The sequence below is a fragment of the Xiphophorus maculatus genome, chromosome 12, assembly GCF_002775205.1.
Source record: "Xiphophorus maculatus strain JP 163 A chromosome 12, X_maculatus-5.0-male, whole genome shotgun sequence".
NCBI classification, from domain to species: Eukaryota; Metazoa; Chordata; class Actinopteri; order Cyprinodontiformes; family Poeciliidae; genus Xiphophorus; species Xiphophorus maculatus.
In genome coordinates this window covers 19046543-19071669 of record NC_036454.1, presented here as the reverse complement: position 1 = coordinate 19071669, position 25127 = coordinate 19046543, and the positions used below count along the sequence as shown (strand labels likewise).

The 25127-nt window shown below is 36.7% G+C and overlaps 2 protein-coding genes across 8 annotated transcripts; both read left to right on the top strand.

Moving 5' to 3' along the window:
- The first annotated feature begins 7429 nt into the window (after positions 1-7429).
- LOC106699762 (oocyte zinc finger protein XlCOF22-like) lies at positions 7430-24869 on the top strand. Of its 7 annotated transcripts, XM_023343376.1 has the most exons (4): positions 7612-7698; positions 10859-11013; positions 21674-21810; positions 22924-24869. In XM_023343376.1, the coding sequence occupies exons 2-4, from the start codon at positions 10952-10954 to the stop codon at positions 23892-23894; spliced, it is 1170 nt and encodes a 389-aa protein (XP_023199144.1). In that variant the 5' UTR covers positions 7612-7698; positions 10859-10951; the 3' UTR covers positions 23895-24869. The 7 variants fall into 7 exon arrangements, with proteins under 7 accessions (XP_023199147.1, XP_023199143.1, XP_023199146.1 ...); XM_023343379.1 differs by lacking the exons at positions 21674-21810; positions 22924-24869 and adding an exon at positions 8566-9567 and having other exon boundaries at positions 7430-7698; positions 10859-11070; XM_023343374.1 differs by lacking the exons at positions 21674-21810; positions 22924-24869 and adding an exon at positions 12697-15585 and having other exon boundaries at positions 10859-11153.
- On the top strand, positions 16153-20108 carry LOC102224751 (zinc finger protein OZF-like). The gene is made up of 2 exons (XM_023343373.1): positions 16153-16511; positions 17787-20108. Exons 1-2 carry the CDS (start codon positions 16508-16510, stop codon positions 19322-19324), a joined length of 1542 nt encoding a protein of 513 aa, XP_023199141.1. The 5' UTR covers positions 16153-16507; the 3' UTR covers positions 19325-20108.
- Positions 24870-25127: the final 258 nt, after the last annotated feature.

The following is a 25127-nucleotide window of genomic DNA, read 5'->3' as shown; positions in this document are numbered from 1 at the left end:
CCGTCTGACCATATGCACATGAGTGCAATGTTATCGTTTTATGCACAAAAAAGAATCTTCAGGTCTTTATATAACAACATAAACATCAGCGTTTCACTGCCAAACATCCAACCAGGGTGATTTACATTGTAGGCTTTACATGAACAGCATTAAGCTGTATGTACCAGGTGGATGAGAAACCAAATAATGGACCTGGATTCTATAATCACAAAAAGTGAAGAGGTAATGGAGTTCTTTTTTTCAGTATCAATATAAGTTTGCTAAAAACAAACATTAAGAGGTTGTTTTTTCCTCCCAAATGTGACAGCACAACCATCATAGAAAGAATGTCTCACTGTGCACAAAGAGGCCACTCATTAAAGGGGGGCAAATTGTAACAAGTAATACTCTCAAGCACACACACAAAGATGGAGATGTGGCCGGGCATAGGGCCAGATGCTCCAAGAGAAGGAAATTCACATTCTTGTGATGAGGAGTCATCAAGTATCAGGTTCCATAGACTGTGGAGGGAGTTGGAGGCCCTCATCACACACACACACACACGCCCGCACACGCACCTACACACGCCCACACACACACGCACGCACCCACACACACAGGCTGAACACCCCTAGCTTCATGCCACATACTTTTTTAGTCTGCAAGCTTTTGGTTTTGATGGCATAGATAAGATGTGAGAAGCAACATACAGTGCCTTGCAAAAGTACCTTTCTGTCCTTTTTACTTCGTCATGTTACAACCTCAAATTTCAATGAAGCTGATTTGCATTTAGATGATAAACAACCACAAAGTAGTGCATAATGGTGAAGTGACAAGTAAATGCATGGTTTTCAAATATTTTGGACCAATAGGAACAAACAAAATTAATGATGTGTTCAGCCCCCTGAGTCAAAACCTAATAGAAACCATTTCATACAGCAAATATATCTGCAAGTCTTTTGGTGTTACTTCCTGCTTTGTGAAAGAAAAATGTTTCTTCACTGAAGGAACCTTTTAAGGAGAAGGTAGTTTTCTTGAGTGTTTTTTTGTAGTCATTCAATAGCCATGGCTAAATTAGACAAATGTTGGTAGAAATCTACTCCCAATGTTAGAGAGGAAACATTTTTTGAATGAACCCTGACCTAAAAGCTCCGTCACGAGGCGTGATGATGCCAAACATTTTCTCGCTGGTTGAACATCTAGTTCATTTCAGCCTTCTCCTCCTCTCATGGTCATATTTTATTTTCGCTTTAACTCCTACAGGAGCTTTGCATTTATTCATTTATTCAAAGACTCAGACGTCTTCTCTGTAAAATAGCTCAAGCTAAGTCAGGTTCATCATAATTCATGATAACATAGGTGTTTATCCAGAACATTTGGCAATTTAAATAACTTAGTTTGAGATAAGATGCTGTTTAATCTTTTTTATGAATAACTATCCGTCATGTGTATTCAGATACAAGTCAAAATATGTTAACTATCATGGGATTCAGAACAGAACAGAATTTAATGTGGATTCCTGCACAATTTGGTGTGAATTTGTTAGAGAACAAACATACACTTGAACATAAGTAAGGCTGAAAGTAAAACCTAATTCAACCAGGGAAGTGAGAGGAATGAATTATTATAGAAAGAGTACATTTAAAAAGTAAAGAGGTAAAACAAAAAAAAACTAAACAGAGCTTATCAAAACAAGACTGAAATAAGGGCCTAAAGGGTCAAATATCAAGTAAAAGAATAGAACAAGCACAGTAGGCATAGTTGTGATTATTGTGGTTGAGATTAAACAAAGGAGGAAAAAATACTTGTATTGTATTGTATTGTATTAATGGACCAAGAGTCCCAAAGGTTAGCAGAGGTAGACTCCTGCATGTTCTCCTGTACTCCGCCCATAAACATTCTGTGTTTTGTTTTTTGTCCTCCTGCCAGCAGCTCTATGGTTAACTTTATCCACTGATCTTCCTCTGCACATGTCCAAGCCATGTCTATCTAACTTTGTGTCCAAACTGATCAAATTAGCATGTCTCTCCAATGTTGTAATTTCTAATCCTGGTCACTCCCAATGAAAACTCAGATTTCCCACAACTCCACCCTTATTAGAGGTGCTGTCTGAAAGACAAACCAAATATCTTGGAAGGGTCCACAGCAATCTAGTAAGACGTCCCTATTCCTCTTTTACATAAATTGTCTTGACATCCATCGAGTTTCCTTGCAATGAACTGAAACAGAGAAATATTACAGATTCAAGGCCCGTTTATTTTTGTAACACCTTTAATGCACAATTTAAAGTTCTTTACAGGAAAATAAAAACAACATGAAGTGCATTATAATCAAGAAACACATAAGGGTAGCAATGTGAGCATCAATTAAAAAATAAATACCATCGAGATACACAACCCTGATTCAGATGTAATTTCATTTCTTTCCACTAGATGTCAGTATCTGTCTACACTTCCAGTTCAAAAATACTGAATCATTGCTTTTCACATTTAAAAAAATACCTATGGTGAGAGAGTTATTTCCAACCATTTTACCACAGACATCTAGAGCTCAGTTTTGTGTTTGTGTGCCAGCACAACTTGGGCCTGAAGTTAACTGAACTTGGGGTTGAATTTACTGATGAAAAAAAAAATACAGAAGGCTCCAAGCTGGTGACAGCATGTTAGTCAGGAACTGGAATAGTAGGAATGCAAATCTGAAAACTACTTCCCTAAAGTATTTTCTGTTGAGAACTAAAGAAAAAATGATTAACAAGGTTAGAGACTAGGAGAGATGGCAGGTGTAAAGATGTTTCTGATTTGCATGAGATCTCACAATAACGAAACACCACAGCTGTTTAATCAAAGTAAAGTCATGTGAAGTGTTTTTTAGTTGCTAGTGTAGGTGATTATTCACTACCCCAGATGTGGATGAGACTGATTTTAGCTAAATGCTCTTATCTACATCCTAGATGAAGGATAACACAAGTTTTGATTTTCAATGATAAAAGATTTTTATGGGTAATAATAGCTTGGAATAAAAAAAATGCAATAAACTATTTTGTGGTAAAAGTGTTAAAAACTATAGATTGGTGTTCAAAAGTACAAGGAAGGGTCATTAAAATGCTTTTGTCTTCACTGCTTTCAGAAGGGAACAAGAGTAAAGTAGAAACATAAATCAATAGAGGTGGTTTACATATATTAAGATTTAGATCAGTGCTTTCAAACTATAGTCCTCGAGGGCCAGAGTGGTGAGATTGCCTGTCTAGCATGCAGCCATGCACTACAGAGCTATGCTAATGAGCTAGCATTGGAGCCAGGTGTGCTGAAGCAGAGACATCTGAAAGTTGCAGGACATCACCCCTAGAGGACTGGACTTTTTCAGTTCTTTTTAAGAGAAATTGTGAGCTTTAATGTTTTTTTGGGGGGAAAAAATCTCTTTTATATTTACACTACAGTCATGCAATGTGATTCTTTCAATAATGACACGGCACTGAGAACTATCACTTCTAGAAACTCTGTAATAATTCTTGTATGGACATGACAGTGTACTAGCCACTGCTGCATTAATTTTTCACTCAGTCCATAGAGAATATAGTTAACACACAGATATGAATGAAGAAAGCACCATTAAATACTATGATAGAAAATTTTGATGATAATAATAAGACCTATTAAATGGTTATGTTTGACATTCAATTTCCCTCCTGGCAGTTCTGAAGTATGTTGGAGAATGAAGTATCACAAGCTCGTACCTGCTCACCTCAGTGTGTTATCATATGACCAGTCAAATGACTTTTTCGAATAAAACGTCTTCCACAAGTCATACAGGAAAAAGGCCTCTCACCTGTATGAATTTTTTTGTGCCGAGATAAACATCCTCTATCGCCAAAACTTTTTCCACAAGTCAAACATGAGAAAGGCCTCTCACCTGTATGAGTTCTAATGTGCTGAGATAAACTACCTTTTGAGCTGAATTTGTTTCCACAAGTCATACATGAGAAAGGCTTCTCACCTGTGTGAATTCTCATGTGAACCTTCAATGTAGCCGCCATTGTAAAACTTTTTCCGCAAGTCAGATACAAGAAGGGTCTCTCACCTGTGTGAATTCTCATGTGATCAATCAAATAACTGGGAGCAAAAACTTTACCACAAACTTTACAAACTGAAATATTGCAATTTGTGTGCATTATCTCCTGCCATTCTGCTTCTGGACGGACAACATTCCCAGTTTCAACTCTGAAATGCTGAAAACTCTTTTCTTCTAGTTCATCAGCCCTGTTTGATTGAGATTCTTCATTGTTGCTCCTTCCCTGGTTTTGTTTCTCAGGCTTAGCGGAAGTCTGGATGGTGAGTTGGTCCTTGTTTGACTCTTGTTTCCTCTTCTCTGTTTTCTCATGAATATTGATTCCTGTGAAGGAATCAGTTGGCCAACACTGTTGAAGCTGCTCTTTCTCCAGACTGATATGGAGTTCCTCCTGTTCATCCTTTATCACCGATTTCTGCTGTTCTTCTTTAATTTGTGGTGGTTCGAGTTCTTCTTGGTTTTCTTTCATCTTTTGAGGATCTGGTTTGCCCAGTTCCTCATGCATACATAAAGGCTGTATCTCCTCTAGGTCCAAACTGGAGTTTATCTCTAGGCTGGAGAGCTGATGGTCAGCGAGAACATTATCCTCCTTCCAAACACAACGCTTTGTGAGGTCTGGACAGGAAGAAGAAAAACATTTTGATTAATGCAAGTAGAAAACAAAAATACTATGTTTTTTTTTTATTTCAGGTGCTTTACCAAACATGTAGAAGAAGGTGCTCTGGTCAGATGAGACCAAAGCTTAGTTTTTGGGAGTTTTCTTACCCACAATTTATTGTGTGGAAAGGAAAACTAATAACACTTTCGTGAATAAAAAACCAAACATCAAGTAAGACTTAAATTTATACGCTTTGATGCTCTCCTTCCAGGTCAATTGGTTAAGTTATTTGCAAAAGAGAATGAGCAAAAACGTCAAACTTCAGATGTGCAAAGATGGTAGAGATGTACTCCTGCAGAGTTGTAGATCTTATTGCAGCAAAGGTTCTATAAATCATGGGTTCAAGTGGGCTGGTTACAAAAGCACGCCACATTTTTCAGATTTTTGTTCACATTTTGAAAATTCTCTTCCACATCATAATTTATAACGGTTTATAAATTAGACAGTCCCTTTTAACCGCATTACTGAGAGATGATGTAGTAAACAAACAAAACATCCTACAAAAACACAAAAGTGCTCCATTTTTTACTTAAATGTTTATAAACAGTCTTAAGTCTTAATATGTTAGGCCTGTTCATTTCTGTAAACGTGTACAATCATACCTATTCTATGTAGCTTTATCTGGGGTTTCCAGCAGATTTCCAGCAGTCTCCGCTGACGATCCAGCTCTTCGTCGTACTGGACGATGGTTTTATCAAACTCTATGAATATTTCCTCAGCAGCAGCGGCCAGTCGCTCCCTGATAAAATCTCTCAGAGACTGAAATGAAGACATTGTTGCTGCAGAAACACAAATATTCATCCCAGAAGATATAATAGAAGAAAGTTAACGCTGCTATCCGACACAAAAATCCTGTTTGCTGGTTCAAGGAGAAGCAATGGAGAAATGCGTGTGCTTATCATCACCAGCTTCTGGAGGGAAGTACAACAGAGGCCAGAATTGATAAAACCGCTAGAAGGAAAAAATATACAGCATTTCAGACCACCTAAAATCATTTAATTAAGTATGAAATGCTTTCTTGTAGACTTGTTGGATCATTATTACAATGAAAATCAATCCTAAGCAACATTCACAGCAAAACACAAAATGTTAACGCCATCATAAACAAAATAGTAATACTTTGCTAAATTTGAAGTGTGGAGCTCACAGACAAATGGGCACCAGGAAGAGATGAGTGGACAAATGTGTAAACTGTCCTTTTTTCCACTAAAAGTCAGGATTCATCTTCTCTTCCTCCACTGGCAGTTTTCATACATCACATCTAGATTTCTGCTGCTTCTGACAGAGATTTGATTTGGTTAGAAAAAAGACATGCAGGAGTATTTTAACTATGAATCAATAATTTGTTCCATATCTCAATAGTATGGTTTTTCTTTAGGGGTTAGATACATCTACCACTTAAAAAAAAAGTCACATAAAGTTGAGTTCATGTGTTTGTAAACCAGGACACATTTTAAGTTGTCCTTGTAAGTTGAACATCTTCTAATGTTTAGAGGTCTGTAAAACATGTTGGTGATGGTCATGTGCAGTGTTTGATTTTACACAAATGTTTTACATATTTGTTAAAAAGCTCAGTTTTGATCCCATCTGAATGTTGTGTGACGTGATTATCGGTGTGAACACCCTACTACATGTTTTCTACATGTCCCCATATCACTTGTGGCAAGCTATTGGATGTTTGCCACTCTTCTAGAAAGGCCAGATTTGCAGAATACACAACTAATAATCGTCCTGAGCTACACCCAACGTAGCACCAAAAACCTCACAAGTACTATAGGCTCCCATTTAAAGAGAGAAGTGATGTGACACTGAATTCATCCCAGCAACATTAAGATACATGACTCAGGACAGAATGCATGTGTAATTCGAGCTCCTTTCCACTAGATGTCACTATCTGGCTGCTCTTGTCAGAATAATTTGTGTTTTACATTTATTGCAACCTTTGGCACATTAATGTTGTGAGAAAAGTAAGTTGCAAATGTATCTTGTAGGAGTCGATTTCTGCACACAGGGATTGGATCTTGATCTATGACCAATACGAGAGAAACGTATCCTGAATCTAGAGTAGGAAAATATTGAGTAAAATCTATGAAGTAAAACAATTAATAAAACAATAAGATTGATAAAGTTAGAAATTAAATAATGGTGAAAATGTTAAATTATTGCAGTTAAAAATTACTAACAAATATTCATTTACAGTATGTCACATTATATAATCCCACAAACTAGAAATATACATATTTTTTAAATTATTGCCAATTTTGGAAGGATCTGTTTTGTAAGGTGGTTGGGTTTTTTCACACTGAATATTTATAAAGATTTTTATATGTGGAAAAACCCTTTTTTAATCTTATTTCTATATTACAAGCATTTCTGTCTTTCTTTATTTATTTATATTTATCTTTATTTTTTTCAAATTTTGTTGGCAGCAGCTAATAGTCTGACTGCTCAGATTTGAAGATATATTTAAAGGCAGAGAAACCCCCCTACCAGTTTCTAAAGTACAGACCACTTATTCTTAAACATGGGGAACGAACTAATATGTGTTTTTTTTTTACTTTCTTTTTTCTTTTGCCCTTCCCTTTGTTTTGTTATTCTGTTTGTATTTCGTTCTAATTCACGTAAAGCATTTTGAATGGCCTTGTTGGTGAAAATGTGTTTTATAAATGAAATTACTTTACCTTACCTTAAATGCATCCGTCCAGCAGGTGGCGATAATGAGTCAACAGGTTTCCTTCTAGGTAACAGACTTTCTGTCTGTTAGCAGAGTTAGCTTTCTTCTACTGTGTCTTACGAGCTGAATATTTAGGTTTCTACACCAACAATGTCTTTATCCCAGTCTCTGAGAGACTTTATCAGGGAGCGACTGACCGCTGCTGCTGAAGAAATATTCACAGAGTTTGATAAAACCATCGTCGAGTACGAGGCCCAGCTGGATCGTCAGCGGACACTGCTGGAAATCTGCTGGAAACCCCAAATAGATCTGCAGAGAATAGGTATGAACCACCAAAGCAACGAATGTTGTTTTACTTATCACAGAGATGCAGAACAGGCTGGTTTGAGGACTTCCTGGGTAAAATAATTGAAACTGAGTCTGATTAAATCAGTCTAGTCTAGTGAACTTAATAACGTCATGAATGTTTCTGATTAAAAAGGACAGTCGCTTCTGTGGTATCTAAAGATATGGCCCAACAAAGGAGTCATATTTTCAGAAGTGTGTGAATGAGTTTAAAAGAATAAAGCCAGTTTGAGTAAAAGGTTTGGGATTTTCCCCCTGTCATTATGAGTTTATCCCCTGTAATGAGAAAGCTGTCATGTGACAGGCTGAGAAGCTGCAGCTGAAATGAATCAGTAGTTTGTTTCTGTTGGCTCTTCTGACTGTTTACTAAAACATTTCCGTAAAGCAGCTGAGATTGAGGAAATATTATTTAATTGACCATTACCTTGATTTCAGTTATCAGATTCATAGGTTAATGTTGTGACTAATATTTAAGTTAAAACTGATTCATACATCAATGTTGTGACAAATAATTCACAAAAGCCCATCAGAACTCACAATATATTTTTCAGTTATATTGATATATTGACTGATAGTTGATGAAGAAATGTCTCTTTTCTTCACTTTCTTTTCAAAAACAAAAGAAAGCGAACTCTTTTTTTGTGGTTTTGATCACTTTCTGGATCAGTCAACTGGTGTGATCAAATTAAAGTCACTCAAAATTACCTGCTAATGATTGGTACTATTTATTGGAATCATATGGCCACTACTTTCCAAAATATCTAGAGTTTATATAAAAACTTGAAAACCACCTACTTTTCTCATAATCATGTTAACTAGCATTTCTACCTGTTTGCTATTTAAGACCTCCCACAACATTTTGTCTGGAAGAAGGAGGAGGTTATTACTGACCAGCAGCTCTGCAACCAGGACAAGAACTTCAGTTTGGGCCAACATGAACAGGATGAACCAGAATCTCCCCAGATAAAAGAGGAACCAGACCTAACACCGATAAAAGAAGAGGAGGATGAATGTTGCATCAGTCTGGATAAAGAGCAACTTGAACTGAAACAGGAGTTTGATATCATTATAGTGAGTCCTATTGATGAAGAAGGAGGGAACCAAGAACCAGATGTCTCTTTGACGAGCCCAGAACCAAACTGGGACCAAGACATCGTCCAGATCTCTTGTGACCAGGAAAGAAGCCACCATGAAGAATCAGGATTGAGTAGAGCTAAAGAGGAAGAACTGAAGCAAAAAAAATGGTGTCAGAAAATCAGAGGTCATAGTAGCGATGTAGACAACCCAAAAGTTAAAAGACAGAAGAAAGCATGCCTGAATAACAATCTGTGTTCTTGTAAAGTTTGTGGTAAACGTTTTACTCGCAGTAATTTGACTAAGCATGTGAGAACGCACACTGGTGAGAAGCCGTTTTCCTGCATGACCTGTGGAAAGAAATTTGGTCAGAGATATCATTTGACTGTTCATATGAGAACTCACACAGGTGAGAGGCCTTTCTCCTGTTTGACTTGTGGAAAAAGCTTTACCATGAGAATTGCGTTGACGCGTCACGTGAGAACTCACACTGGTGAAAAGCCTTTCTCTTGTGTAACCTGTGGAAAAAGCTTTGGCCAAAGAACTCATTTGACTGTTCATATGAGAACTCACACCGGTGAGAGGCCTTTCTCCTGTTTGACTTGTGGAAAAAGCTTTACCCTGCAGATTTCTCTGACCCGGCACATGAGAAGTCACACAGGAGAGAAGCCGTTGTTGTGTATGATCTGTGGAAGAAGTTTCAGCGAACGAGGAAATTTATCTCGACACATGAGAACCCATACACGTTAGTTGTTTCAGTAAACACACCAAGGTGAGCAGGTGGAATATTGTAAATTTCATTATGCTCTTAAACTAAGGGGAATATCAAAACAGCTAGGAGAAGCTTTTCATCACTTAACAGTTATCTTAAAAGGAAAGGTCTGTCTGTGAAGTGTAATGAATGTAAAACTATATTGATTATCAAGCAGGACATTAAATGCAGGTACATCTAGGAAATTATAATATTGTGAAAAACATTTCAGAATGTGAAACTTATAAAGATTCATTACACCTAGAGTGAAATATTTTAAGCCTTTAATTGTTGTAATTTTGATCATTCTGGCGTACAGATCATGAAAACCCAGATGACAGTCTGTCAGTAAAGTAGAATATTGTGACAAAGTTACTTGTTGTAAACATTGTGTCACACAATAATCAGCTAATTAACTCAAAAAATCTGAAAAGGTCACTGCTAAAGAAGCTGGTTGTCAATAGGGTGTTTTATTCAAGCTTTTTCCTCGGACGTTGAGTGGAAGTAAAAAAAGTGATGGGAAAGGGAGCAACAGGAATAATCACACCTTTGAGAAGCTAGTGAAACAAAATCCATTCAAGAATTTAGGGAAGCTTCATAAGAAGCGGACTGAGGCTTGAGTCACCAGTCACACAACCAGTGGTACCAAAAGCTGAATGACCACAATGTTCCTGTTCTTGATTGGCCAGTAAACTCCACTGACCTGAACCCCATGGAAAATCTATTAATTGTTATCAAGAGAAAGACGACATGAAGGCAGCTATCAAAGCACTCTGGGCTTTGATTACACCTACACAGGGCCACAGACTGATTGCCTGTAATATACGGTGCATTGATGCAGTAATTCATGCAAGAGGAGACCCAACCAAGTATTGACTGCATGAAAATGAACCTTGGTATTTCTGTTTGACATCCTCATGTAAAATTAAAATTTACTGAGCGATACAATTCTTTGTTTTCCTTCTCCCTAAGCCACAGTCATCAAAATTACAAGAAAGAAAGTCTTGATATATTTCACTTTTTGTAATGAATTTATACAATGACTTTGGCTGACTGAAATACCAGACTTTTTCACACATTTTTTGAAAGATGTATTTGTATCTTGCCCACTTATTTTTGTAACATTGTTTACAGAAATGAGTGGGCATAGTTTGCGTCTTACCTACAAAATTAAAATGTCTTATCTTGAGTGTAATTAATTTCTGTTGACCCACCTATGCAATTGTAGCTAAATGTCGCCTGCTGCAGTGTTTTTTTCTGTTTGTCAAAGTTTTAGAATAAAAATAGCAAAGTGATTTCTGGTTCTTTTCAGCAGGTGGCATCAATGAGCAAATGCGCTTCTTCCCAACATCCAGCACACAGCAAAGAAGAATCTTCGGCCCCTTAGCAGAGTTAGCGTTGAGATATGTCTTCTGACGTCTCTGCAGCAACAATGTCTTTATCTCAGTCTCTGAGAGACTTCATCAGGGAGCGACTGACCGCTGCTGCTGAAGAAATATTCACAGAGTTTGATAAAACCATCGTCCAGTACGAGGAACAGCTGGATCGCCAACGTAAACTGCTTGATGTCTGCTGGAAACCCCAAGTAGCCCTACAGAGAATAAGAGGTGCTGATGTTGTGTTGATCTAAGACGTGCAAAGAAGTATAGTAGGGGAGATTTTAACGTTAAAATGATTATTTCAGAAGCTAAATGAAAAGCGAAGATGAAAGGAATCTGAATTTCAGGTTAATGACAAGATCGAGGTGATCATTTTTGTGATGGCGGTGGCTTGTTATTTCGTCCTTTTGCCATTTCACTTCGTGTTTTGTTTTAGGGTTTTTTGGGGCGAAAGATAAAAATATTACGGTATTTTTGCACACGGTCTGCGTTCACGTTAGAAATTAAAACATACTTCTGAGACGTCTATTAACATGTTAATATAACCTTAAATATTTAATGGTGTATTAATTTTTAATACCCTGAACCGTCTTAGCAATTGACTTTTTAGTTCTTACTTTCTAATTTAATTTACGAGTTCAACTGTTATAGTTATTACTCTAAAGGTTGCACTTATATTTATTGCCAAATCTATACCCCTCAAACAGTCACAAAATGTATACTGTTGTTCAAAGAAACTAAATTCCTGTCAGCATAAGAAATGCATAATCTCCAAGGCTCACTCAAATCAATTTTTATATTTGATGAGACATTTTAAAATTATAGTCTTATTAAAATGGTAAGATCAATATGTGTCACTGTTGTTTTGAAGGAAAAATCCCTGTTATCACAGATTAAATTCACTTTACCTCAATTTCATGTATATCTGTTTATTCTATGTTTGTTCTGTTCTTATTGTCACAAACTGATTCCTTTTAGGAAAGCAGTACAAGATTTCTCAAAATGTGGCATCAAAATTGTACGTGCAATTTCATAATTGAAACCTATGGACTCCTGTCAAATATAAAGCTCAATATAGTCTTAATTTTATGAAGAGAAAACTGTCGATTAAGTCAATTTCCTCTATGTGTCACATAAAATATTAATTTGTGTTTGCTGTGAAATTTCTTAATTAAAGTAGGGGTGTGCCAATTTGCAATGTTAGCTTTTCTGGACCATCTTTTGTCTAAAATGTTGCTAAATATAGCAAGAAAGTCGCTGAGTTGGCAACCGTTAACTGTAAATGTGTAGACATGACGTTGTGGCCTAGTTTATCTGTCATCCCTCTGTCATGGAGAGAGCAGAAATGGACAGTGCTAATTTTAAGGCTTTGCCTAAAAGATAAGATAAGATTGGCTTCATGGAAGTATCGACCGATCTCTCAAAATTAATAAAATTGGTGCACTCCTAAATTCAAGTTATCTTTTTGTTTTGTGGTCATGGGCTACTTGAAATCATTCTGAGTGCAGCAAAAAAATCCTCTCACCTTTCAGGGTCACACTTTGCACCCGTGGGTCAATTCTGTCTAAAAACATCTTTAATTGAATGAAGTTTATAGGACTATTATTTTGTAGCTCTTGTTTTTATTTCAATTCAATTTGCAATGCTGTAACTATTGTGACTCACTTTGATCAGTTGAGGTTGTTAATAGAAGAAAAAATGAACTTTGAGATAAAGAAAAAGTGCTGTTATATTTGCATTATTAAACATTTGTATCTTTTTTCCTGTTTAGATGTTGAACAGCAGGTGGTACGGGAGGAGAAGGGAGTTAATCTTAACCAGAGTTTCTGCAACACGGAGAGATGCATAAGTTTGGACCAAGAGGAAGCAGGATTTCCACAGATAAAAGACAAACAGAAAGAACTATCTCTCTGGCAGGAAGAGAATCAGGAAGATCTGGAATCTCTACAAATAAAGAATGAACACGAGGAGATGGACTCCATACAGATAAAGGATGAACATGAGGAGACAGAATCTACACAGATAAAGGATGAACATAAACTCTGCATTAGTCTGGCGAAGGAGCTTGAAATCAAGCAGGAGACAGATACCTTTGATATAACTCCTCCTTCTGAAAGAGATAAGAAGAAACCAGATCCAATCAGCAACAGGCTTCTAAAGAACCAATACAATGAAAGAATTGATCATGAAAACTCTGAATCAAATAGAGATAAAGAACTGAAACAAAATAAGAGGTATCAAAAAACTGGAGGTAGACGTGACAACTTAGATGGCAAAAAAGTAAAAAAACAGAAGAATAAACACACAAATGAGAATCTGTGCTCTTGTAATGTTTGTGATAAAGTTTTAGCTCGAAGTTATTTGTCTGAACACATGAGAATACACACAGGAGAGAAGCTTTTCTTATGTACAGTTTGTGGAAAAAGTTTTCGGCAGCAAAATCATTTGACTGTACACATGAGAACTCACACAGGGGAGAAGCCTTTCGCCTGTGTGATTTGTGGAAAAAGCTTTACCCTGCAAATGGTCTTGACAAAACATATAAGAACTCACACAGGTGAGAAGCCTTTCTCTTGTCTAACCTGTGGAAAAAGTTTCAGGCATAGTGGGACATTATCTCAGCACACGAGAATCCACACAGGGGAGAAGCCTTTCCCATGTTCAACCTGCGGAAAGCGTTTTAGTGACAAGAGAAATTTATCTCGACACATCAGAACTCACACAGATGAGAGGCCTTTCTCGTGTCCAACTTGTGGAAAAAACTTTCGTCAAGGAGGTCATTTGACTGTGCATATGAGAACTCATGCAGTTAAAAAGTTGTACTTATGTGAACTCTGTGGTGCTTGTTTCACTCAGAGTGTTGACTTGACGGATCACATGAAAACTCACAAAGGTAAGAAGGTGTAATCTTGTAGTATTCTCAAACAGTGATGTGAATTGTTTACTGGTCTTCGAAGCATCTGTATAGTTATGCAATGCATATTTGTTTGACCTTCATGAGGGTGAAGGTCTGACATTTGCTGACATGTCGACATATTTGTACATAATGGATCATGACAGGTTGACTAATACACGGTTCTGAGAACTTTCTAGATATGAACATTTAGCTCAGTCCATTTGTACAATCATATGTCTTGTTTAAAAGCAGTTGGGTCGCAAACCAACCAAGACGAGCCCCTCTCCATGTTGCCCCTGTTACTTTGTAAAACTCCAAATCATGCCAGAAAGTTTTTTTTTTTTATGCACCCAGTTGCACCATTGTAGTGAAAGGTGCAACTGTAACCCTAGACATAGCAAGTTAAATGTTTAGCACACATCTTTTTTGGCTGTGGAATCTCCTACACACATTACCGGTGAACTTTATCTCTGACCAAACAAAAAAAAAAACACTTTTGCCTCTGTCAAGGGTGTGATGGAGAAATTTTGTGGAAAAACTCATGCTTTCATATACCTTGAAATCAGTAACTTCCCTTGCCTATTCTCTTCTGCCCTGAGTAGGCTACTACTTTCTTATTTCATAAGGAATTTTTTTGGCTGTGTTGCCCTTTGATAGTAAGTTTGTTGTGTTAGAGGGGCAAGACATACAGCAAAGGTCAACAGGCCAGGAATTTAACCTATGACGGCCACTTGAGGACTGATGCCTCTGTACATGGGTATATAATTCTGCTTTTGCATGCTGTACTTTACCAACTAAATTGTTGTATATAGCATGAATTTGTAAATAGTTTTTCTGTAACTGTTATACATTGCTCTGTCTTTAAAGAGACTTTAAATTCACTGTTTCCTGACTTTACTCTATCCATATTATTTACAGTATATACAATATGTCTCAGGATAATGGAGAACATATGATTTCATTGTAGCATTGGGTCTTTGAGTAAAAAGATGATCTCCAGCTTTCAGGCCAAATCCACCTCTAAATAAGCACTTGCACAGATGGTCACGCTGAAATCAAAAGGCGTTTCTAAAAGAACTGTGTCTGTCAGACCACTCTGGGAGGAAGAAGGATTAATCCAATGTGTAACAGTGGAAGGATGATCTCATTAATCTGATAACAAGAGGGAACAGTTTGTCTCCAAAGCATAATGTGTGTAAAACTGTTACTGTGAGTTGACAAAAAGTAAAATACAATCCTAAACTATGACCATATGTTCACTTAGTTAGAGCCTGTAGTTCTTCCCAAAACAACAAATTAATAAACATTTATGAAGACAAGTGTACTAACAAGTTTACATACTAGCATTTTATCAGAATCTCCAAGCAAAAAGGCTTATTTGGAGCTCTAATCTGATCTTTTTATGAGTTTTTGATATTGTGGCTCTCATGCATGGTATAAACTAGCCTGATCATTTTCTCCTGACATTGCTTGGCAATTAATTTTTCAACAAGTGTCACAACATGAATGTTAGATTTGTGGGACAAACTAAAACTTATTATTTCATAACTGTTTTTCCTTCCTATCTTCTTAAAATTTGTACAAATGGCTCATTATAAAAGAAAACATGTTTTACTTTCAGTGTCCTGCTCAGTTCGTTTCTATCTGTTGCTTGAATTGCCAGTCTAGTTGATATCCAGTAATGCACTTTATGTAAAATAAAGATGTTTGCACTGTGTTTTGTGAAAATAAATGGATGTTTTCATTGTCGATGTATTCTTTCTATATTTCTTTAAGAAAATAAAGGCAAAGTAGTTTTTCTTGCAGCGCCTCATTCATCTGCTCGGTTTTTGCACCACGGGTCCTTCATTATTTTTCCAACAATATTTTAATCTCTCAGTCCGGTTGACTTCAGTTACAAGCTATGCTGGAACACAAAAACTGAGCAGCTTTGCATATCTGTCATAAAGTGTTTGAAAGTATATAAAACTTTATATAAATTAATGTAAGTTTTTCAAAACACCAAAATTATAAAAACAGGAAGATGCTGACATCTAGTGTGCAGATGTATCCTCAGCCATGGTCTGTGTGCTCCAAATATTTTATATTCAACACATGTCATGTCAGTTCTTAATTATTTTTTTTTCATTCAGTAACTTGAAGAGAGACGTGAACTTAGATACAGCCACTAATGTAAAATTGGAAAAATGAACAAGAATTAGCTGTGTCTGTTTAAATACACCTTTACTTTTTTTTTGCCTTCTCTCGGTTCATTTGTGTTATTTTCCCCACTAGGTGTCACTACTGAGTAAGAAACGTATGCTACTAACCTTCATTAAACCAAGAAGAAGACTTTTTTTTATTTGTAGGGTTAGCAGTGGTAGCTTTGCTATGTTGTGTGAGCTGAATATAGCTTTGTTAAGACCACCTTCTGAATTAGCCTGAGACGTTTGTATTTTGCGTGGCGATCAGTCCGTCCTGGGACTCACTAAAGGATCATCCACTGACCCAGAGTGACTCCATCCAAACAGGAGCGGTACCTGGACTGGGTTCCCCGTGGAAAATAACGTATAAAGCGATTGAACAGCTCTGTAAATACAATATCTATATATTTTTTTCAGCTAGTAGGTTGAGTTGAAGGACTCGCCCCCAGTAAAGTTCTCTCAGCAGTCTGGATTTTTCTGATCAGGCGAAATCACGGGGCTGAATGGGTACGTAATTTCCACTCCACTGTCGTGTCTTTGTTTTTATCGTTCTTAAAGCCGAGTGAAACCGCTGCAGGCAGCGGGTTGTAGAATGACTGATACAAAGCAAAACATTCTTTATCAAGTAATGTAGCTGTCAATTATACGCAATATGTAAGTTTAGGCGACGTTCCTGTTGTGTTGATATGCGTTTTCCTGTTTAACATGCTTTCTTGTTAGACAAGTATACGCAGACCATAATGAACTTTGTTTGACTTTGCTGTATGACACCCTGACTTGTTACCTGTCGGATCTTTTTTTTTCTAGCTGATTTTGAAATTTGGGCATATATTAAAGAAATTCTTTCATCGGAGGAATAAAAAAAACAGCTGGAAGAGGGCAGGATAAATTAACATCCTGATCAAAACAGTGGACTCAGTAGTAAAAAATTTAAGATACACCATTTCTATAAGGGATCACACACTGTGTATCACTAAGTGCTTTTAAAGTGCATTGAAGTATGTGGATATACATAAACAAAAACATATTTTAATGGTCCAAGTAAAGTTAAGATTGAGACATCACTTTGCATATATGCAAAGAACAATAGCACAGGAAAAAAGTCTTGTTAAATGAGGTATGGCCTCTTGATCTGTGCTTTCATGTAGATCTGATGACTGAATTAAATGAGCCCACCTCTGAACTGCAGTGCAATGACCGTGCTCAGATGATAAAATGCAGTCTTTATCTCTTTTACACTCAAAGGAGAGCATGTGTCAAACTACATGCCCAATTTCTTTACCTTTTCCTTTTTGTAATTTATGACAATAATCAATTTCTGAAGTAAAATTCTGTGATGAATTGTAAAATTTTTGTGATCCAGTTGGTTAAATAATAATGCCCGCATAGACCTTTTTCCAGTGGTCTATGCGGTCCACTGGTTTCACATGTTTTATTCTTTTCATCTATTGTTTTTCTATTTAGCAACTTTTTCTGTTTATTCAGTCAGTATTTGATAGCTAACACAAAAATTATTAAAATATAATGATGTACTTCTTTTTTAAAATTCAGCAATGAAAAATTTAGCATTTCATGTCATGGAAAAAAATGGTCCTATAAATCCTTAGTTGATCGGAAAGATCAATCAACTTTAGATTAACTCATTAATTGATAACTTGCATTTCTAATTTGAGGGTTTATACTTTCTAATGCATCTTTAGTTGCATGAAATCACAAAGGTGAGTTTTTATTTCTTTATGCTGTTATTAATCAGCCTGTTTTCTTTTCGTTTTGCCTGTTTAGAGCTCCCACAGCATTGTGTCTCAAAGAAAGTGGAGGTTCTCACTGACCAAACGTGGATTCAGGAGAAAAACTCCATTTTGGGTCAAAAAGACACTCAATGGATGAAGGACGACCAGGATGAATTTGAACAAGTGCAGACAAAGGTTGAAAAGGAGGAACCAGAACAAGTGCGGGTAATGGATGATCAGGATGAAGGAGAACCTCCACAGACAAAATGTGAAAAGAAAGTACTACAAGTTCTTTTAATAAGTGAGAATGAGGGAGAACCAGAACTTCTCCTAGTTAAAAGGGAAATGGAGGAATCAGAACTTCCACAAATAAAGGATGAACAGGAGGAACTCTGTCTCAATCTTGAGAAAGAACAGCTTAAACTAAAGCAGGAGACTGATTCCGTCCCAGTAACTCCTACGTATACGGAAAGGGAACATAGGCAACCAGAAGTAAACCGGGTCCAACTGCATATCCAAAACCAGGAAAAGAAAGATTGCACAGACCCAGGATCAAGTAGTGTGAGTAGTGAGTGTCAGGAAATTCGAGATGATGATGACAACGCAGACAGATCAAGTGTAAAAAAACACAAGAATGAGAATTTTTCTTCCTGTAAACTTTGTGGTAAAGTTTTAAGCCGTAATTATTTAAATGAACACATGAGAATTCACACAGGTGAGAAACCGTTCTCATGTTTGACCTGTGGAAAGAAATTTGTTAAAAAAAGTAATTTAATAGTTCATTTCAGAACCCATTCAGGTGAGAAACTTTTCTCATGTTTGACCTGTGGAAAAAGTTTTGGCTCAAGTGGAAATTTATTTCGGCACTTGAAAACTCACTCAGGTCAGAAGCTTTTTCCATGTATTACCTGTGGAAAAAGTTTTAGAGAAAGAGAAACTTTATTGCATCACATGAGAATTCACACAGGTGAGAAGCCCTTCTCATGTATTACCTGTGGAAAAAGTTTCAGGTTGAGAGGAAGTTTATTTCGACACTTAAAAACTCACACAGGTCAGAAGCTTTTCTCTTGTGTCACCTGTGGAAAAAATTTTGGAGAAAGACAAACATTATCTCAGCACATGAAAACTCACACAGGTGAGAAGCCTTTCTCGTGTGCAACTTGTGGAAAATGTTTCAGGCAAAAAGAAACTTTATCTCGGCATATGAGAACTCATACTGGTGAGAAGCCTTTCTCATGCTTGATCTGTGGAGAAAGTTTTAGGCAAAAAGGAGCTTTATCAGGGCACATGAGAATTCACACAGGTGAGAAGCCTTTCTCATGTATCATCTGTGGACAAAGCTTTAGCCAAAAAGAAACTTTATCTCGACACATGAGAACTCATACAGGTGAGAAACCTTTCTCATGTGGGACCTGTGGAGAAAGTTTTAGGCAACGGGCAGCTTTATCTCGGCATATTAGAACTCACACAGGTGAGAAACCGTTCTCCTGTGTGACATGTGGAAAAAGTTTCAGCCTGAAAGGAGGTTTGTCTCGGCACTTAAAAACTCATTCAGGTGAGAAGCCTATCTCATGTTTGAACTCTGTCTAAGCGGTGTTTTAAATCTGCTCAAAGAGCACACATTCCAGTCAGAAATAGTTTGTGCTTGTAAATCAAATGCCATTGTTGTGAATTATGAAGTATTAAGGCCAGACTAATATTTTTTTTTACTATGAGAGTCATAATAATGTGACAATAAAGGCACAATATAAATTATATATGAACTGTAAAGTTACAAGAAAAGAGCTTCTACAGTGTTGTCAAACTCTGTATAGAAGCAAGACCATGCGGTTCTTTCTGCAAAATCATTATATTTCTGTATATTATAGATATTTTGCAACTGATTATTTGATTCTGGTGTGTCAAAAGATTTAGTATTTCTTTTGTACTGTAAAACCAATACTAAAGTAAAACTTCACAAGATGCTAATTTTAACTACATTACTACTTTCCCCCCTAATTTTTCACATTCTAATGTTAGTATTATGTTATTGTCTTATTACATCTCTATTCTCATTACAGCAATTTTATTCTTGTAAGCATTTACTTTAATTATATGACTTTTCTCATATTTTTACATTATTTTCATAACTTTGAAAAAATATTAGTCTGGCTCTAATACTCCATGGTAGTTAATTGAGTTTTGTAACCCAAAATGTAAAAGTTGAACATTTATGCTTTGTGCACATGTAGATGGAAATGTGTGTAAGTAAAATATCTGTATTATATAAATTTTGGATTTTTTAGTTAAAATGTGTAGTATTAAATTTTGCCACCTTGTAAACCAAACTGTCTTAAATTTTTTTTTTATTTTATCGTACATTCGTAGATTAGAATTTGAGTTAAATAAAGTTGCTCTCAAGTTCCCATGAAATTGAATCTGCTTGAATAAATTTTGACCAATATTTTCTTCTTTGCAGTTGATTGGTTAATCCAATCAGATTACAGAAGGGTTTGACTGCCAACGTATTGACGGTCTGACAAAGTAGGTTGGTAGTCATGACTCCAGGCTAAAACTGTTTCTCCTTCCCTCCAAATATCCAGCTGTTACTCCTGCAGTTAGTTTGAAGTTGTATACGTCAGATTTTAAGTATATATTTCAGTTCCAATAATGCAATTTTACAAATTATAAATGGCTGAATTAATTTTTGAATTGAATGTCAACATATTTATCAGTAGCATCAACAAAATTATTATACATTTTCACCTTTATTCATGAATGTCAGGCATGAACTAGAAACAACATTAAAATCACTTGGTACCCCCTGCTTTCACTAACCTTTGAATGTGGTGTGTGCGTCTCTCTCAGGTTTTTCTTTTACCTTTGGAAGAACGCTTAAATCAATTTTTATTGTTGCAATACGTCACAGGGGCTGTACAACTGGAACATAGGGCAGTCTTCCTCTGTTTTGCCCTGTTGAACTCATGTGTGCCGAGTCACATGACAGCAAAGGCAAACAAATGACAGGTTGAGAAATAGACTACTGTTTATCAGTGTTGGTCAAGTTACTTTGAAGTAGTTATTAGTTACTAATAACGAATGATTTCCCAAAAAGGTAATCCAAATGCTTTACTAATTTTGCTTTACTAAATGTAATTACTTACTTTCAAAAGTAATTAGTTACTTAATTGCTTAGTTACTTTTCAAAAATTACTGCACCTGAATATGCTATAAGCCAATACCTTTCAGCCTGTAATCTTTCTGCATATTGGGTCATATAAAATTTTATCAAATGAAAGCGTCTCATTTTGAAACTTGATTTGATTTGCATCTCTAAGAATTGGATGAAAACAGTTTCTGAGTTGAAGACATAGATATTTAAATCTATTCTCACTATATTTTAAGAAAATCAAGTCTGCCTTCTGTTAAAGCTGCAGTATGTAAGTTTTATAAATATATATTTTACATATTTGTCCAAACTGCCAACTGGGGAGGATGGACAGCTCTAAGACACTCTTCCTGGGTCTGATTAGTTGTTTCTAGTTAACAATGGGAGCGCTGGGAGGAGGCAGAGGAAAAACATACGAAAATTATTAGAATAAAGTCAATATTACAAGCGTCATAGTACTACCAGAATAAAGCCGTAGTATTACGGGAATAAATTGGTAATATAACGACTTATTCGGGTTATGACTTTATTCTCTTAATATTATTTGTGACAATATTCTTGTTATATTCATAGACGTAATAAATTCAAAAATAAATAAAACAAATCTTTATCATGTCGACGGTTCCCTCCAGTTCCCTTTTGTGTTTCCGGTTTGTGACTTCCGCTAGTCTTGCTAAGAGACAGCCTTTTGATTTTTGGGTCGGTTAGCCCCGTTAGCTTCTTTCTGCTATGTGTGAGCTACTCTCTGCGGCAACAATGTCTTTATCCCAGTCTCTGAGAGACTTCATCAGGGAGCGACTGACCGCTGCTGCTGAAGACATATTCACAGAGTTTGATAAAACCATCGTGCAGTACGAGGAAGAGCTGGATCGTCAGCGGAGACTGCTGGAAATCTGCTGGAACCCCGAAATAAACCGAAAGAGAATAGGTATGAGCTACCAGAGGAATTGCTGTTGTTTTACTGGTCACAGAGAAACAGGGAAGTGTTGGTGGAGGGTCTTTATTGTTAAAATCATTTTAAAGCTAAGTGACAAAACTGAAGTGAAATATGTCAAGTAAGCTGCTATGTTTCCAGTGTTTCCCAACTCTGGTCCTCAAGGCTCTCTGCCGTGTATGTTTTAGGTGTTTCCTTGCTTCAGCCTGGGTGATTTCAATTGACAGGGTTTGCTGAACTGCAATCCGATGAATCAGGCGTAGTAACGCAGGGAAACATCTAAAACAATGTGCCTTGACGATCAAGGTTGGGAAACACTGACTTAAGCAGACGAACAGTTTGCTTTTACAAACCTGTTAAATCAATCAATCAAATTTTATTTGTATAGCACATTTCAGCAGCAAGGCATTTCAAAGTGCTTTACATCATAACAAACACAGAAACACAATGCAATATAGAATCAATCATTAAGTCAAGTTCCATCAATAAATTTGTAATTAATTACATTTCAAATACAATTCTAAACAGGTGGGTTTTTAGTTGAGATTTAGAAGAAGTCAGTGTTTCAGCTGCTTTACAGTTTTCTGGAAGTTTGTTCCAAATTTGTGGTGCATAGATGCTGAAAGCTGCTTCTCCTCGTTTGGTTCTGGTTCTGGGGATGCAGAGCAGACCAGAACCGGAAGACCTGAGAGGTCTGGAAGGTTGATACAATAAAAGCAGATCTTTAATGTATTGTGGTGCTAAGCCGTTCAGTGATTTATAAACTAGCAACAGTATTTTAAAGTCTATTCTTTGAGCTACAGGGAGCCAGTGGAGGGACTTTAAAACTGGTGTTATGTGCTCTATCTTCCTGGTTTTAGTGAGAACGCGAGCAGCAGCGTTCTGGATCAGCTGCAGTTGTTTGATTGATTTGTTGGACAGACCTGTGTTAAAGCCAACTTCAGCAGTCAAACTGAAGACTGCAGGACTCTGGGGATCCTAGTTGTGTTGATAACCTTTTCATTTAATGTGATTAAACCTGTAAGATGAGCCAGGTAATTGAAAAAATTGAGTGCTCTCTTTTTATTCTAAAAATAATCGGTATGTAATTTTTTCTTGCCTATCCAGACTCTCCGCAGCATTATGTCTGGAGCGGGGAAGAGTCTCTCAATGACCAGCAGTTCTGCAACCAGGAGAGGAGCTCCAATTTACACCAGAAGGAACTCGATCCTCTGCAAATGAAAGGGAATCAGGGTGAATTTGAAACTCAGGAGATGAACAGAGAACAGGAGAAAACAGAACCACAGATGGAAGAAGCAAGTCAGGAAGAAACAGAACGTTCACAGGTAAAGGTAGAGCAGGAGGAACTCTGTGTCAGTCTGGAGAAAGAGCCTCAGGTCTTGAGGCAGGAGACCGATATCTTTGCCGAAAACCTTATTTATGAAGAAAGAGACAATGTGGAAGAGCAACCAAGCCGGGACCCAATTCTCATCCAGATGTCTTCAGAACTTGAGAACCAGAACCAAGAAAATAGCATTCACGAGGACCCAGAGTCAAGTAGAGATGAAGAACTGAGGCAAAGTAAGAGGGGTTGGGAAATCGGAAGACACGGTGAACACCAAGACAGTCCAAGGGTAAAAAGAAAGAAGAAAACAAACAATGAGAAACTGCCTCGTAACGTTTGTGGCAAACTTTCATCTCCGGGTTATTTGACTGATCATATGAGAATTCACACAGGTGAGGAGCCTTTTTGCTGTATGACCTGTGATAAAAGGTTCCCCAATAGAAAAACGTTAGCACAGCATATTACAACTCACACAAATGAGAAGTCGTTCTCATGTATTATCTGTGGAAGAGGTTTTCATCGAATAAGTAATTTGACTGTTCACATGAGAATCCACACCGGTGAGAAACCTTTCTCGTGTATGATCTGTAAAACAAGTTTCAATCGGCGCTGTACTTTGACTGTTCATATGAGAACTCACACAGGTGAAAAGCCCTTCTCATGCAAAATTTGTGAAAAAAAGTTTACCAGACGATTCTTACTGAATAAGCACATTAAATTGCACACAGACGAGTCCTTTCTCATGTACAATTAAAGTGAAGAAAACTAGCTAAAATAATAATGATAGCGTCTAGGCTAGCACTGTCATGTTGACTTACAGTAACATACTCTGTGCAGTGTAAAAAAAACCCATAAATGTAATTAGCAGAAACATTAAAAAAGTAAAGCAGTCTGCAATCTAGCTTCAAAGCAAAACTTTTTGCTTATCATATGTTGAAGAACATAAAGAGGAAAATTATTTTTAGCTCATTTACTGCAGAGAAGCTCATAATACTGAAATTAGCTGAAGTGTATTATAGATCGTGCTAATGGCCGTGGGTCACTCCCATGTTTCATAACATGAAATTGTTCCATCTAGTGTTTAAAATGTTAGCTTAAAAAGCTAATGTTAGATGAAATGCTGTCAGCAGCATGCTGAGTTCGACTAGCATGTTGTTTAAACATTAACTAAATGTAGTAGATATTTAAGAAATGCAGTCAAAATAATTTTAGCCCTCATACCATTACCTGCATGTTGACTTAAGTCATGTACTATGCAAATAGCAATGTACCAGCAAGAGGGCTATCACTAGGATATTGACAATGTGCTGCATGTAACGTAATGTCATAAATGAGCAGAATATGGTGAAAGTTGAAAGATCAGAAAGTATGCAGAAGTAGTTGAGTGGAGAGAAGTGTGCGGAAAAAAAGATGAGAAATTCAAGAGTGTGAATACTGTAAAACATTTGCACTAATAAAAAAATGCCAAACAGGTATAACACTAAGTGTGTCAACAGTTCTTTTTTCCCTCCACTTTATTTAAAACATTTTCTAAATGACTGCAAGATTAATAAGTTTTTTTGCCCTCATAAACTCTAATTATCTTTTATGTTTTCGGCTCAGAAAATGAACAATGTTATGGTTAGTAATCAGTGAGGTTCATGAAGTGTGAAGTAATGTGTTAAATGTGGTTTAATTTTGGCTGTTTGTTTTTTTTCCATTTGTCTGTAATAAAATAAAAACTATTATACAGAAAAAAACAGTTTTTTGAGCAGTGTTTCACTGAGCAGCTCAGCTGTTTGGTCCTACGCATCCTACATTTTGTTTTACATCAGTATTTTCAACCTGCAGTCCAGATAACTTCAGGCATACGCTGTGCTGCTTTGTAAACAATAAAATCAACAATACATGTGATGAAATTTATGGAAGGAACCACCAAAATTTCAAGTTTTGATAAGAGCAGCAGGGAAAAAATGTAATTTACCACCTAATTTAAGTATAAAGAGAC

Bases quoted from the DNA above. Each gene is read 5' to 3' on its own strand.
- LOC106699762 (XM_023343374.1), top strand. From the start codon at position 10,952: ATGTCTTCTGACGTCTCTGCAGCAACAATGTCTTTATCTCAGTCTCTG. The intron at 11,154-12,696 runs GTGCTGATGTTG...TTTCCTGTTTAG, and splicing joins AGCCCTACAGAGAATAAGAG to ATGTTGAACAGCAGGTGGTA.